The following is a 17,632-nucleotide window of genomic DNA, read 5'->3' as shown; positions in this document are numbered from 1 at the left end:
TGCAGATTTTCCTTCGATCGGCTGTATTCTTTCAGATGAAACATCTGCTAAATACAATTAAATTTTACGCCTGAATTTCTGCGAATTTTCAATCCGTATTTTCATGATTTTCACAGAAATTGGCGTTCAATGACTCGCGGTGCTGCCGTATTTAATTTAAAACCAGTAAAAGAGTGTTTTATAACTAGCTGCGCGTTCGCGATTTCGTCCGCACAGTATTTTCATTTATGTTTATTACTCTCTGTTTAAACACCCTTCAGCAGTTAAATTTCGAAAAACGCGCAAACACCTGTTTGCTTATTTTTAATGAGAAATTCGTATACGGAACTTCACATTCCCGACTTTAGCAACTCGTGGCATATGTATCTTTTTTACTCTTTCAGGTTTTTTATTCCCAACAATTTTTTTTATCCTACGTCTACATCTCAAAAGGAGTATACTGCGAAAATTTCACGTTTCTAAGTACGGTGGCTTGTGCTAGGAGTTGATGAACAAATCAGTCACCTTTGCATCATATAACTTCTATTATATAACTTATACAAAACTTGTAAATATATAGACTACTATGCAAATTTCTATGCAAATTTAGATTTTTGAGAATACGATTAAAAAAATAGAATCGCGGTAGAATATTATTCTATCCGTCAAGTATCACAGAAAGCGCTATGTTACGTTATATCTATCTCTATATTACATACAGAGTTTTATGCAAATTTAGATTTTCGAGAATACGATGAAAAAAGTACAGCTTGGATAGAAGATTATTCTTTACTCTTCGAGTATTATAAAAAGCGCCGTGATATTTTAAGCGCTTTGCATACTCTGTATCTTTTCCCGTATCATGAACAATCTGTACAATTTTATACCTTCGAAATTCCTATAAATGCACGAAAGCCCGCGATCTACCGATAAGAATCCTTCGACTTTTGAATTCAGAAGAATTTTCTACACAATTGCATAATCCGACAGTTCCCCTGCACAAAAAAAACTCCATCGTCCATCAACAACGCTAATATATTCGCTGCAAATCGATGGAGATTTTTCGAATTAATGGGCTGCGGCTGAACGAAGCCGGGGCGCGCGTAACGCGTAGAAACGGAATATTCATTACTTGATGCATCCACGGTCGTTCGTTTCTGGGTTGTGCAGCTCGCTGCAATATGCATGTGCGTGTCCACGTTGGTCAGCCTGGAGTGTAGGCAGGGACAGAGAATGCACATGACGCACACGTGCGATAGCACAATCAGTTTTAAACAATGCCATGGCCGAGAGAAACATGCTTTCGATATGGGAACCGCGATAGGCCCTCGAACGATCCAGAGAGTTTATCTTTCAATTAGCAAGTCGAGGTGACGATCGAGTGACTCAAATGTTAGAAACTTTGCGTTAGTGGCGGGTATGTGGAACGTTTAGGCACGTGTCACGGGTCTTCGTGCTATGGAAATGCATGTTGTTCTGCGTAATATGGTGGGAAACTATGCTGAATTGGACAAATTTTATCGAAATTATAGATTATCTGTAATAAGAAATGAAAATAACGCTTTCAGCCAATTAATTGTTTCGACTACTTTATTATTTTTACTTTAGAAAAAAGAACACAGTAATAGAAAGTAACTTATTTTTTTTTTGGAAAAATTGCCAACAATAAGTAAAAACTTCGATGTTCAATATTTCAATTGGATCAATCATTCAATATTAGGAAATAAAAGGAAAATGAGATTATCTGGAAAAATATGTAGTCTATGTCTAACCATCGCATATCCAACTTTAGTGACGCATATGATGCGATCAAGGTAAGGCTGCTATCACAAATATTGCGGTTTTGTTTTCCAGTGTTTCAGCAGCAACGCACCGTGTGTATTGGCACAAACATCTTAACAACAACTTAAAACATCAAACAACTTAGAAGGCAGATATTTTTAATAAAAGAAAGATGTGTAATTTCAGAGGTGAGATAATATCTTTAACCTAATGTAATTATTTAATCTTGTTTAGGATGCGAATCGATCTTAAACATTAGGTATTTAAACATTAACAGAATTAGCGAAGAAAGTTAGATAAAAACGACAATAGCAGGCCAATGACTCCCATGGAAGTATCATGACGATTCTGGTTGGTGCGAAAGCGTTTCCTGCAATTATCTCAAGACACTAATACGGTGAAACGCGTATCCGTATGGTGGTTGAATAATGTAGATAAAATGCTGACACAGAGGCATTATGTGATAGTGCGTGCGTATTCTTCGATCGAATAACGCCAGTTTATATTCCACGTAGTGTTGCATCCTGCCTTGACGCAAGGTGGAACCTACGTATATGTCCCACTGGCCAATAAAGCCTGATACGACGTACGCTCGCGGCGTGTCACGCGGAATACGAATCACGGCATGCAGCTGCCACGTTAAATTTCACTGTTTATTATGTCACCGAGCCATCGCGATACCCTGACGGATTGCCCTCCGGTTTTCCAATGATTTTGATGCGATTTCTAGCCGAATTTTATACATATGGTAAACCGAGGTTAGGTTGAAAGAAAGATTCTACATTAATATCGTAATAATAAAATAAAAATTCCATGCGCATCGAATATCTTTTATATTGATCGGTAACTTAGTTTATTTTTCGTTTCACACTGTCTTAGATGGTAATCCGAAGCTATCCAAGAATACCATAAAAGAGGTTCCACACGTTTCGAAGTAACCTTTGCGATGCAAAGAGTAATGAAAAATTAGAAATAAAATATCAGATAATTTATAACGTTGTTTTTTGCGTACCAAACGTCGCAGCAATCTACAAATTGTCTGAGACAATTTGTGTATTTGGAAACTAAGCGTTCGAGCCGCCTACGCGACTCAAAGAAGATAAGGAGAATCGGACAGTCAATGATCAGACGCGTCTTGATATTCCCTTTATTCGAAGCTGTTTCAAGCGACAATTGTTCAGAGAAATATAAACGTTTAAAATATGTAATTTTACAATATTTCAGATGCTACTTTACAAGCATTCTAACATAATATAAGAACCAATATTAGGTTGTGGTAGTGAAATAAAAATGAAAAAACACCTCTTGGAGGGGAATGCTTTTTTTTTAAAGATTCATTTCCGATTCTATGAACGTGAAAAATATGTTAAACAAAATCTATTCGTTTAGCCTATAACCATGTATTGTTAATTTACTCAGAAAGTGATGCAACCAAGGAAGATAAATTTTTTAATAAATCAACGTGACATAGGAAATTATTAACTATTCGATATTTGAGGTCACATCATCTAACGATTATTCGACTAATTATCTTTCGAATTATAATTGTTTCAAAGTATATGGCTTCCTATCGTTCGTAGAGTTGAAGCAGCGTTTCAAGAACGGCTGAGTCGTTGTCACCTCTATTACAGAGGCTCGCGATATTATTCGTGAAACGGAAGCCAACCATTGTCGTGTTCCTTAACGCAATCGCAGTCCCACTTTTCTTCTTCCGCGAGCTTCGGTGCGTTGCACCGGTGCATCGTACTCGATGCAGCTGTATCGTGCTGGTTACGCGTCACAAGGAATATTTATCATCTTATTATTCCATTTTGCTCAGTACTCTACAAACGTAAAACACAGAAACATACAACGTACAAACATAGAAACATGCAAACACACGCAGAGAGAGAGAGAGAGAGAGAGAGAGAAATAATACAACACTAATTATTTAAACAAAAAAAAAATTAGAAAAAATTAAGAATTGGAAAGTATGGGGAACAAACAGAAAATAAATTCTCTTCACAGAGAATGAGAACAGGAAATAAAAAATAAAGAAACATTGAATCGAAACGCGAGAATGGAGAAGATCTTTTTTCGCGATGGAATATTGCCCTAAATAAAAGAGAGCGGAAGTGACACGGGAAGGAAGATAAGAGGAGAAAGATAAATAGTTGGAAGATGAAAGAGGGTGAAAGGTGAGGATACGGTGGATGCGATAGGGCGAGGTTTAATCTTTCTTAGCGAAGAAAATAATAAAGAAGAACAGGAAGAGGGCGAGAGGGGGTCGGTTAGAGACAAAGACGGAAGGGGAAAAATATTCGCGGGAGAAGGATAGAATGGAAACAGGTGGTACGCTGTTCGCTGCAGGATTTTTCCAATTATTTAATGAAAAGTGCAGAGTTCGTACCGTTTTGAATATCCTAGAACCTGGATCTTTATCTATTCGCCGTATTCCCATACAGATCTGAAGGCACGATCAGACATATTCAGTCTGAAGACAGTCTCGTCTAAAGTCTTGCTTTCGTTCATTCTACTTCACAATACAAATTTTTCCCAGAAACATATTTAACTCGATCTCGAATCTCTCAACTTTCGGTTTACCTAAACCTGCCAATATGAAACTGTTCGTCATACAACTACAATGCACCAATTCTCCTTGCTATTATTTCTCCTTCGCATAATAGAACTTCGCATTCGGATCAGTAGATTCAGTCGATACGAGTTCAACCAGTCGGACACTAACCGAACTGCCGTGTTCATGCACGTGGTGTTCTCTGCCTTCGCGCAATGCAACTTCACATCCAAATAAGTGCAAATTCACTCGGTACATTTAATCAAACCATATTTGCAACGTAAACGCTAATAACGCATCGATCGAAGCAACCAGAAAATCCAACAGAAGACTGATGCGAATAGACGCAACGAGAACTTTCGTGGGTCGAGAGAAGCCAAAAGAGAAACCAAGACATTCCCCTTGAGGTCTACGAGGAAGGTTGGCTAAGGTGTCGCGGCGAGGAGAGAGTGGCGATGGACAATGGATGCGTAGTTAGTAAATTACAGGCTGGCCAGCACAATGGCGTGCAGCGTGGCGTGCGTGCGTGCATCGCCTATGACTATGCACGCGTGTTTGTCTATGTTCCCTGGTCTCCCGTCTACCCGCGCAACCGCTGTCGCTCCGTTTCTCTCTGCAGGCCACGGTTTACACAGAGAACAGCGTGCAACGGCGCGTATCCACCGTTCGCCCATGCATACAGAGTCCGCGTGGGAGATTCTCGGTATACATCAATCCGAGCCGCTGCAGGTACCTGTACATTACGCGGCCGTGCATTAGATATCCGCGCCAAGATTTCACTCTGTCCTCCATTCCTATTGCACTCGCTTCTCTGTTCGCGTCGATCCACGTCCCCGGATCTCCTTCATCTAGAACGATCCACGGTAATGCGTACGACTTGTCCATTTTTTCTTTGTGCTTTTGCGCAAATATTCCACCCACGTGGAACCTTTGTTTCGAGTGGAATATTTGCGTTAACGTTGACCTGGCTTAATTAGCTGGTTGAGTAATATCACAGAATTAACCTGCAGTACGGTCCTCAAATATTTATTTTAATTATTTCGATCTTGATCTCGTTTCAATAAACGGGAACTGTTTGTAATGTTTTAACGATGTTCAATATGAAATTTGTAAATATAGGAATTATACGAATCAACTGGAATTTTTGCACATTTTCTTCGGATTTAAAATATGCTTTCTGGCAATGTGTCGAAAATGAGCGAAAGAATACTATTGAATAAATTCCTGAAACCTAGGGAATTTAGATAATCGTTCAAAATATAGTAAAATATGTTCATTCGATATATTTCTTTAGTTCATCCTTGGTTTTACCTTATCTTCGGTTGATTTATAGCTATAATTTGTGTCAGTGATATGAGACACCTTGTATATTTTAAAATTAATATCAGTAGAACGCGTGTCCCTGATGTATCGAATAGACTCTTGAATTGCACGAAGCAGTTCCTATCAACTTTCTTACGCAAAGTACAGGAAATATCTTGCTTCAATAAAATATATCAATTATTAAAACCCCACTGTCTCCAGTCCCACGATCAACGATTGTAGCTTCCCATGCTATCGATTACGTCTCACGGCAGACCTACACGTTCACCAACCAAAAGAGCCTTCCCTGCTAGTTGGTATAAACCTGACATATCACGAAACCCGGATCGCGTACACGTTAAAATCCGACCTATCGAAAGCTGCAACAAACCTATAGGTACCCAGACATATATATATAGCGTTCAAACGGTAAGATTTACTAATTAGCGATCTAAGGCCAGTCGCTCGTTAACGCCGCGATTTATCGTCGAGCCAGCAACGAAGGAAAGAGACAAAACCAAGTCAGCTATCGACTAAATTGATATCAAACAAAGAAGGAGAATCTGCGAGTCAAACTCCAAGAATGAAGAATAAAATCGAAGAAAAGGAGGAAAGAGAGAGGAAAAAGATGGATCGTGGAGCAAGATAAGAGTAGACGAAAAAACGAAGAGTGTCGAGGGCAGAGAACGAAGGAAAGGGAAGGAATTGAAGAGTGAAACTGGAAAGAGCAAAGAAATCAAACATGAAAACTAAAGTGAAAGGGAGGAAGGAGAATCCAAGAGCAGAAAAAAGTCGAAGAAACGAACAAAAATTGAAGGGGCAAACTGCAAAAAGCGAAGAAACCAAAGACAAAGAGTAAAATCGTAGAAACGAGAAGTTGAAGAGACGAAAGAGAGGAAACGAAGAACAGGCTGATTTCTAACGATGGAAAAAGACCGAACATCTAAGGGTAAGGCAAAAGGGGCGCATCTCGTTCGTATTTCGTAGAGACTAGACGACCGGTGTAATACTTTATTTGTCCGCCCCTGGACTTCTTTCATTCTATCTCTCTTCTTTATCGACCGTGCTCGACCGCGATTCTTTTCACACTCGGCCATCTTTTCCGCCATCTTTCTTGCTAATTACCCGACCCCCTTTCCACCCAGAAATCTCTCCTCCCTTCCCATCCCCCCATCTCCACTTTCTTGTCTTCCCTCCTTTCTTTTTACTTGGCTTTTTTCTCTTTCTTTTCGACTGGTGTGTAGGCGAAGATGCATAGATACAGCGGAGAAGCAGCTTGATGTTTTCCGTAAGTGCTTCTTGCTCGTTGATTCTCGCGAACCGCGGCTTCTTCGCGGAACACCGCATGAAATATTCAAACCACCCGTACCCCGCCTCTCGCACAGTTTTATGGGCAATTTTGGTGTATTTGTTTGCACGAACTTGCTTCGCGGAGATTAGGTAGAGGCGGAAGATCGTCGGGAAGAATAATGCGTTTCATTGACGAGGACTTCGCGGTCGAGCGGAAAAGCGTCGTGCGATGCGGAGAGATTCGAATGACTTTAGTGTTCAACTAGCGTGATCAACGATTATCGAGACATTTCGTGATTTGGAAGTTGAAGCAATTGAACTTTTGGGGCGGAAACGACGCGAGAATGTGTTCTTTTAAGAACTCGATCTGATCTGCTGCGATTTGGGAGAATGTACAGGTTGTAAAATGTGTGCAATAATCGATTTAACAGCATAAATGGTAAAATGTTTGAAACTATTGATTTAAAAGTAGTAAATCGTAAAATGTGTAAATAAAATGTACCTTCGTTTTTGACGGTACGAATTACGATAATAAATTCGCAGTGTTACCTTGATAAAACGCTTGGCCTTGGTCAAGAGACCCAACGTGGTGTGTCGTGAGGTTTCAGGACCTAACGGAACCAACACCTTCAACTTTTCGAGGCAATTTCTGAGGTGTGCCCTCCTGCAACAAAAATCCAATTAAACATTTAATATACCGTGTACAACGATTTCTCTGATCTCTATTTATAAAAAATAACATTCTTAAATTTTCACATCCCGTACAGGATTTACGTAAATTTCATTTCTGCGAAACTATTATAGGAAATATAATTTTAATACGATCCTAATATAACAATCTGTAATCTCGAGCCACGTTATACGTTTGATGGTCGAATTATAGCGAACACTTAATCTTAATTAGAGATCTTAATATCCAGACTTTATTAATTTGCTTATTATAGTAATTTTCTTTCAATCCTTAAAATTCCCCATACTTTAAACCATCCAGAGAAGCAGCGAATATAAACGAGAAAAATTTAATTCTATTACACATGCATAATATATATTTTATAAGAAGATTATAGTCCATTAATAATCAATTAATACGTCCGTAGTAATTTTTCACTTTTATCGCACAGCACGAAGTGAAATTTGTTACAGCTCTCCAATAATTGTAACGAGTGTACGTCTTTATACTACTTATGACTGATGGTATATACCCTAATCTCCTTCCATTGTCCCTCTAAGTCTCGCTCCTATTTCATTCGGGTCGTATATACCTTGTAATGTGAAATACTGAATAACACAGAATTTGTTAGCATTTTCCAATAAATGTAACGAGTGTACGTCCTTATTCTATCTTATGGCTAATAGTATATATTCTAATTTTCTACCACTGTTCCTCTAATGATGTCCCCCTCGTATTTCATTCGCATTGTATGTACCTTATGATATAAAATACCAAATAAAACAGAATTTTCTAGCGTTTTCTAATAAATGTCACAAATAAATGCCCTGATACTTACGTCTAGGGTACAAGTTTCTACGAAAGTTCATACTTCTATAAATACAATTCGAGAAAAAGATCTTCTAGATCTCATAAAGGACACTCTGCTATTTCGTATACTTTTGCGTATTATGTGCCATGTGCATATCTCCACGTCTTCGAATTTCCCATAAATGCATAAAAATCCATAGCCTATTTGTGGATTCACCATGGCGAAGTACATTATAAATAACATTGAAATCAGTTACACGAACTAATTAGCAATATTTATCTGCCACGTAAATAAATAGATGCAACTGCGCCACCAATTACACGGTACCGTTAAACCCACCCTCGCGGAATCAAGCAGCCAACCCATCTTACGTTATCTCTCGAAACTCCGACAGTAAAGCTATGGTAGTCTGACCAACGCGGAGCAATTTCACGCGGCCTCGATTCGTCTTGTCCGGAGGTTTTCGAATTACCCACGGGCCACGGGAAAACCGCGGGGTGGCATTCGTTTTTCGCGTCACGTAGACCGGCCAGCGACGAATGGAGCGGAATCCAGCCGGCAAACAGACGGCGAAATTGAACGGGGGAATCCCCATGGCGCGTCCCCACGGCACGCCGACCTCGTGCAGAGAGTCGCTCGCCGCGAAAGTGTCCGGAAGAAACCGATAAGATCCCGATTATCGCGGCCATCATGGCCCATTAGCCAAACGAATCGCGCGATAAACATACAGCCGGAATACCAAAGCGGGCAATTATTTCCATTCGACCCGAGAATGGCTTGCACCAAGCCAGGTGAAAAAGGACTGATCCTTTTCTTTTTTTTTTCCACTTTTGCAGAGATCTCGTACGGCGAAAAGATATCGGTCGACTGATTCGATTATCGGCGCAGTTTGAATTCTTTCCCCGCAAGAGTTTAAGGTACCAAGCGTTTTATATATCGACGAGGAAGTTTTGAGATTAAATCCTGCTGCGTCCTTTTGGGCATTTTCGACGCAACGCAGCGTTTTTCAACGCTTTTCGAAAAGTGTGTCACGTTTTAGGAAAATACGAAAGAATTGCCATCGACGATTTTACGTTGGAAGTATTCTTATTCGTAGGAACCAGAGCGAGATTGCGATATACAAATTCGAGAACCGTAGCAGGGTTAAGATGAATTTGCTTGAATTTGTAAGTAGAAATTTTGCATTTGCAAGTTTCTTATCTCGTATCTTAGTACCGCTGTTCTCGCTTTGTATTCACGTTTTTATCTCTTCGAGTGTTTTTCCGTTTCGGAATTAATTGATTCATAAAAAACGTTGGAATACGCAAGAGGTAATAAAATTAAAATAACTATGAAATCCAAATCAACGTTAAAACATAAAAATACGCCATCGGCCAGAAGATACTGCCCTCAAGTTCCGCGGAAAGGAACTACGAAGATGTATTGAACGGTCGGAGACGCGAAGATTTATTTCGAGCGTCCGACAATAATAAGTTGGAGGCGCGTCACGTGTGGCAAACACGCGCCATTACAGCCATTTAATTATAAGTTTATGCCCGGTTTATTGTTCCGCCGTGGAAAATGGAGACGCCGCCGACGTCGGGGTTCTCAGGACAGCGACGTTGTTCGCCATCGGGCGACGAAACGGGCCAGGCAAAGACGTCTGGAGACGCGCACAACCGCGTTTGCACGTACGTTTTACGAGAAACAATAAGCTGGCTCCGGCTTAATGACGTCATCAAACGGTATTATGTCTCGCGGGCCGCGGAGTGGACGGTTTCCGGGCTTGGATGGATGCATTCTGGACGCGAAACGCGTTATGCACGGCCATTTAGGAGAAGGGCTTCTGCGTTTAAGCGACGACGACGCGCCAACGAAAGCTAGTTTCGCCACCAGTTCCGGAACCTGGTTCAACGTTCTTGCGTTTTAGTAATGGCAGTACTGTGATTTACGTATAATTATTATGGTTGTAATATGATGCTCCTTTCGTTTTGTTTGAAATAAAGTTTGCTGTTTTTTTTTTTTTTTTTTTTTTTTTTAATCCTTTGACAATTAAAACTGTTGCGTTGGAGAGTACGAGATGGAGAGTTGTAATTTAAATATAATCATTGTGAATGTAATTTCTTGTTTCGTTTTAAGTAGAGTTTTGCATTTTTTAGAATTTGAGATATTTACAGCGGAAGTTGAAACGGAGTATTGTAATTTACGTGTAATTTACAAATTAGATTACGTTCTGGGACATTTATCATCTCGCTGAAAGGATATTTTTTAAAGCTAAAGTTCATCTTATATTAAGCCTTCTTTAAAAATATTAACCGTCACATCAAAGTTGTGAGAATGCAATTTTTATTCTCCTGATAAAGTCGCGAGACACAAAATCTTTCCTACTCTCATTAACAAACTTCCACAAAGTATGTTCCCTTGTGAACGTCCAACAGGAATTATCTTCTAGTTACATCTTATTTTGCAATTTGGTGAAACTTTACTTAAATTATCGAACGAAGACGAACTCGAAGCGAGCAAAAATTTTTCATTGAATAGCCGGCCGAGCTCGTAATCATCGCCTTACTCGATTCTCCGATAGACCATAAATTCATTTCGTCGGAATTTTCCGCTCTCGCAAAACGGTCGAAATGCTTGATTAAATTTTTTTATTCCCAGACGAAGACACTGTTCGTCGAAGGTACTGCGAGTTTCGGACGCGTCAACCGGTTATCGATCCAGCCATAAGATATTCAATTTCCAGAGATGTGGCCATCGGATTTTCTCAGACGAACGTTGACCAAACCGCTTTTGCACCGATCAATAGTTTCCACGATGGACTTCCTGATTTTTCCTTAACTCCTTTTGAATAATTTAAATAATTAACGTGGATGATAAATAAATTTCTAAATATACTAACCAAAGTGACGATGCATCAAGTAACGAAAAGTTTAAAATAAAATATTAGGTAATTTAGTGCATCATTTTCGGTATGTCAAATATCGTAACGATGTACGTCGTAATACGATTTATCGAGAAAATAATCGTTTCGATCAGCTTCGAAGCAAAGCAGCTAAGGGAAATCAGACAATCAATGGTCAGACACGCTTCAGTAGAAGTTATATTTCCTTTTTGAAATTGCATCGAAAAACAATTGCTTAGAGCAATATGAACTTCTAAAATATTTAACTTTACAACGTTTTAGACATTAATTTGCAAGTATTTTAAAATGATATAAAAAATCAATCAAAGTAATGATCGTAACAATTTAATGAATATCGTATCAGCCTGATTCTAAAGCAATCCTTTTCCTCGGAAATCTCATCGAAACGAAGACGAAGAAGTGCGATCAAAAACTCGCCAATAACAGCGCACAGTAATTACAATTAATTGCAATTAGTTTTACAGCTCGGCCAGCCACAGTCACCGGAGGCCACTAAATCACACGGTAACAACGGCCGAAATTAATTATGTACAAGCATCGAGTCGTATCGCGTAAACTCGCGACAAGCACTCGATTCCAGGCACTCGATTATCCGACACGACAGTGGTTCTTTCGTCCATAAAAATCGAGTTAGAACCATTAAACTTTCCTTGAGAAAGTGAGATAAAAGCTATCGTATATTGACTATATGGTAACGATCCTACGATTCAACGACATTAGTCAAATATAAAAAAAACCACCGTCGAGAAAAAGAAGGCGTGGAAACTGTGTAACTGAGTGAATTCTTATTCATTTACTCGAGAAAGAAAATAAAACATTTAACTTGTTCATGTTCCGTAACAAAAAGATAAAAAAGACGTTGACCTTGTGATCCAGGCATACTTTCAGAAATTCTAAAGGCTTCAAGAGGAATTTAATTAAACTGAAAATTAATTTACTCTTACGCAAAACTAAACCAAGGATTCTTTTTATTCCACCATCTTTTCACTACGGAATAATTATCTGTGCCAAGCTTACCTAAATTAAGCATTTAAAAAAAAAAAGATACTTAAATTCTTTCATGCCAAGTATTTGAAAATAATGGGATTGTTTGCCCGAAGAAAAATCCTTTTCTGTAATGGAAAGTTGCTTAAATTACAACGAATAGAAAATTAGCGATCGCGTAAAAATAGTGACATACAGAGAGAGAGAGAGAGGGGGGGAGGAGAGAAAGAGAGAGAGAGAGAGAGAGAGAGAGAGAGAGAGAGAGAAGCGAACTCGGACGTGGATGTGCATCAGAGGCGAAAGTGTAAGCGGCTTAAAGGCGCAGCAGCCGGCTTGAAAACCGAACGCTCCGACGCGGCGTCCCGTAATCCTCCTCTAACTAGGTCCACGCGCTGTTGCCATGAGAAGGAACGTGTAATCGGTTCGTTTGAATTATTAAAAGAGGCCGGCCGCCCTTATACGCGGCCCGTTCGCCAGAATTCACCCCCGTTCGCTGTTTTTCCATGCTTTTCCCAGCCTTTATTTTTACCTGTTCCTCTCCTCGAGAGCGTCACGCTCCAACAACTCGTGTACGCGCGCGAATACCCGCTCGATTACCTCTAAACTGTTCGCCACCGTATATTGAAAGTGATCGTTCGGTCTAATATCGTGGCCGTATCACGAAACTTCAGACAAGAAAGGAATCGATAGTTTTTAGTCGCTTGTACGTAATTCCAAATAAGCTGAAGAATGTTTAAGGTAGCTTCAGGATCAATCAAAGTTTTATGATCGATGGAATAAAGATAGTCTAAAAGTCATATAAGGATATGCAAAGTCGTTTGAGGATAATTGGAGAACCGTATGGTAGTATTCAAATTGGCGTTAGAAGGTCTTGCAAACTCATATCCACGATTCTGACATGAACGATGTAGTCAGCTGCATCGAACGCCAAGTTTTCTGAAGATTCTTTGAAAGTTACTTCAAGACTACCATAACTTATGAAACAATCCGATAGTTAACCAACTATCTACACGTATGCAACGTTTCATCAAGATACAAAACCGTCTTATTATTAGATTGTCTTGAATATTTCCTCACTGTCATCGACACATACCAATATCCATAAACATTTAGACAGAAACGTTCCTCGATTTCGAAAATATTTAGCGTGCGTGCACATTAATCGCACGAATCAAAATTTATAACCAACAAAATCTCTCGTCTCTCGATATTTATACAAACTTAGTGATCTTAACGTAAAACTTACAATTAAGCAAAAGATCCTCCAAATAAGAATCCACAGATTCAAACAAAAGCAGCGATCCACCTTCATCGGACACGAGGAAAATACGAGGAGCACGATAATCTCTCTCTCTCTCTCTCTCTCTCTCTCTCTCTCACTCTGTTCTATCTGGAACAGCCAGCAGCCACGTCAGAAATTCTCGTCGTTCCCATGCTATCAACCTCATCATTCTTTGACATCCTTTCTCGACGGAGCAGCTCGATGCAACATTTTTGCCGCGGGCCGAGAGTCCGGGAAGCACGGGTCGGCCCTCCAATCGATACGACCGTGTGACACCGGCATTATGAAATTCCTGTCCCGCCTGTTAGGCGTACCAGAGCCTGATGAATAAATACTTCGCGCGGAATTCTCGTGTCGAAGTCAGCGGGTGTGCTTCGTGAAGACCAAGTCGAGAGTACCTGGCTGTGCGTTCAAAGGGCTCAGGTTAGAGTCTAGGTCCTAGACGAAGGTAGGAGACGCGTGGTTATCATTAACGTTTTCACCGTCGATTATTAATTCGCGATGCTTGCCTCCGACTGGCGAACACCCAAAGAATAGCGAAGATCGTTCGAATGGTCTGATGGAATATTCGACGTCGAATCCACATGGTTTCGCTTTGTGCTTCGTATCTTCAGGTTTTGCCTCTTTGAGAATTTATTAAATCGTTTAAGATTCCACGTATTCTCGTTGGAAGTTTCACATGCAAAGTATCATGAATTCAATCGTCAATTTATTTCACAGACTAATCTCTGTATTCCTATTTCGCGATTTAGAATTCTGGGTAAGAATTTTCGTCTCGAAACTTATCTGAAACATTATCTTCGGTATATTCTAGTATTCGAGGATAGAAAGGTTAACGAAGATGTTAATAAACGTTGATGAATTAACATTTCCAGCTAGTAACATATGTCGTAAACGCTTCTGACTTGGAGAAATAAAATTATAACACCAGACACCGACACTATCGAAAATCTAAAAAAATAATATTCAACGATTCTACATAGAAAATGACAGATACGTTACAAATTTTATCGTAAGAAAATATTAACAAATATCCCACATTAATCCTTTCGCTTCTACGATTAATATAACACACGTATACGTATTTATTGTAGTATGTACTGCTGTTGACCTCAAAGGCATTTCGAAAATAGACTCTATGCACTCTAGTCGACCATAAAATTGTTTAAATGAGATCGTTAAATATTCAATGAACTATACATGCGTTCAGTTACTACTTTACCGACACAGGCTACGCATATATGCATCTCTTTTTTTCATTTTTGTACATCGCTCAGATGCGAAATACCAGCAATTTGCATATTTAGTCATACTTCGTAACAGCCGTTTAGGAAATATAGCTGTCGCGGAAAAACGAAAGGAAAAAGGAAAAGGGAAAAGAATTAATTTTGAGACGAACTGTATCGGGCAACATGCGAACGCCGTCGCCGCGGTTGCAGCGAGTGCATTGGCCGGCCATGAGTTAGATCGGTTTAACAGCCGCCTGTAAACAGCCTCGTAACTTCTCCGCCCCTTCTCTCCTATCTGCATCAACCCCTTCCCGACTATTCTATCGCACGTTCATCTCCTTGTCCCTGTTGCATATTCCTTTCTCCATCTATTGCCTCCTTTCTATCACTGTGCTTCTGTTTCCCATTTCGTCTCTATTCGATCTGCCGTTCTGACCAAGAACGTTACCGGCAAGCAAAATAATTCAAAGACGAGGAAGTGGAACGGTTGTTAAGCGAAAACTCCGTTGCAAGTCAATGAAAACTTGTTTTACAACTCGTATGACCCAGAAAACAAATTTCACTTTGGTATTTATAAAGTAGAATCGATTGAAAAACAAAGTCGTTGGATAATGAGAAAATTTATTTTAATAGAGGCAATTAATTTCCACGCTTCACAGTTTAGAACGTTGTTACATTCCAGGTGATACAGTCAGGAACGAAAGTAAGAGGACAGATAGTGGTGGAAGAATCTTTACACGACGATCTAATTATTTCGAATTATACGTTAAATAATACATGAACTACGAGAACGTGTAATAAATAAAACTTCGATACCCATGTAACGTGTTAATTCGACGAAACTTCGTCGATTCCATGTTTCCTCTACCTGTCCACTCACTTTTATCCCCGACTGTACACGTTTTCTTCCACGTTTTTCTTACAAATCAATTCCACGTCACCTACACATATCCACTCGTTGCACTCGCGAAGAAAGAAAATCCAAGAAAACGTATTCCCAATGAACAATCAACGTCGAACACTTTGCTCGCTACGTATCGCGCACAATACAATCCGTACAACGACGAAAGTCGATTAGAATTTCAACGATGGCACGCGCAATAGGAACGCGAAAACACGGGCATTTGTTCGGTTGTTATGTTCCGTACGCTCTCGAACGTAGATAATTCGATCGGATAAAAGAAATCGCCGGAGCAAGACAAACAAGCAATGTGTCGTATGGTCTGGTCTGGTCTGGCCGAGGCACTCTGGTTCGTTCACCCTTGTAAGTGACATTATCCGCCTGTGTTACCGTAACGCTTCAGCTTTTATGTACTAATTATCGGCTTCTACGTTTTCTCGTAGTCGGCTGGCATAAGTCGTTCGGCGGCATTCCAGGCCGCGCTACTTCCGTGGGAACGGTCTTTGTTCGTTAACTTCGACGTTTTCCCGGGGACTGTAAGTCTTCGTTCGACGAAACGACATTCATACATCGCGTCTCAAGATTCTCGGCGTTTAACAGTATCGCGATTATACCGTTGATTGCAAGATACGAGAGCCAAGTGTATCGTCCATATCGCGTTTGTTTATTACATTTGTTGCGAGTAGTAAGGAAAATAAAACGAAATTAGTAATACAATTGTTTCGTGTCTTAGCTGTTTTAAACTTCTTCCCAAATCTTGCCAAATAATTACGCGCTATTATGTTCGTATACGATAAAAAAAAACGTTTAACTTTTACTTTGCTAATCGTAGTTAGATTCCGCTACTGTATGAGAAATCGATTGGAAGCAGCAAAATTTGATATAATATAATATGTAGTATTCTATATCGAATATAATATATCGTACTTACTCGAGTTTGTTAAAGAAGCAATTACTGCGTATGTAATAAGAAGGGCATTTAATTCTATCTACTGTGATACTGAACTTCCTCTCACTGTACAGGCTGTCTCCGAAATCATGATACAAGCGATCGGGTAGTGATTCTACGTGCAAAAGTAAGTCAGGAAACGCGACAACATTTTCATATTTTTGTTTTCAATGCTTCGTTCTGCAGACGAATAAAAAATGAAATTTCGAATTATGTTCTGTGTTCTGTATTTTGTATTATGTATAATGTATTATTAAATAGGGCCCGTGTCACGAATCGTTTCCTGTTATCGTCGTTATCTTATATCTCCGCGGTATCAGTTGTTACTTTCCCTTATTTCGTATTTAATTTGAGTGATTCCACGAATAAAGATAAGATTAGTAGCATTTTTTTTTAATCATTTTATTAATCAGCAAGCAAACTAACAACTCGAGCCTGTTACCATTTCAAGAAATAAAGTCCCACGCTTATAATAATTAAAACGTCTAATTGTCAAACGTCCTGTCCCAACTACAGTCCAACTCTCCAGCCACATAGAGCGTCAATTAGAAGCTCAAATTCATCTCGATTTAACAAAACATTCTCAGAAAACAATATATTCGTCCCGCTTTAAATTCCCAAATCAATTTACCCTATCGAATTTAGGATTTCGGCTGGTTCCCTGGTGACGATTGGTCCCACGAGTGTAACACGATATATTTCACTGGAATCTCTCCGATTTTCCTTTGACCTGCGCTCCGTTTCCCGCGTCGCGTAATCGAATCCATCAGCGAGCTTTCCGAGACAGTGTGCCGGTCACGCGAGTGCGTGTCGTAGCGTTATCGCGAGGAAGTTGGGCGCGTGCGAGCGTGCGCCCCGGCCAATAAATCGTCGCCTGATATTTTCGTGCCATTTTTCGCGATTTATAATTTCGATTTAACACGTCCCCGCGGTGAGATAAAGCATCACGCGAGTCTATGCCGGTGGTGTATTGCTTCTGGTATCGGGCTCGAGA

The 17,632-nt window shown here is 39.8% G+C and overlaps 1 protein-coding gene across 9 annotated transcripts in view; it reads right to left on the bottom strand.

Moving 5' to 3' along the window:
- Positions 1-17,632, bottom strand: part of Mxd (MAX dimerization protein) — a 234,844-nt gene that overhangs the window by 108,220 nt on the left and 108,992 nt on the right. For all 9 annotated transcript variants that reach the window (XR_011174154.1, XM_069121198.1, XM_069121196.1 and 6 more), the window contains exon 5: positions 7,457-7,571. Coding sequence is in view for 8 of the 9 variants with exons in the window: in XM_069121198.1 (XP_068977299.1) it covers positions 7,457-7,571 (115 nt within the window). In the remaining variant the exon portion in view is untranslated. The remainder of the gene's footprint in view (positions 1-7,456; positions 7,572-17,632) is intronic.

The sequence above is a fragment of the Bombus flavifrons genome, chromosome 10 (genome assembly GCF_040668555.2).
Source record: "Bombus flavifrons isolate JBK064 chromosome 10, iyBomFlav1_principal, whole genome shotgun sequence".
Taxonomy (NCBI): Eukaryota; Metazoa; Arthropoda; class Insecta; order Hymenoptera; family Apidae; genus Bombus; species Bombus flavifrons.
The sequence above is the reverse complement of the archived record's forward strand: the minus strand, read 5'-3'. Positions and strand labels throughout refer to the sequence as shown.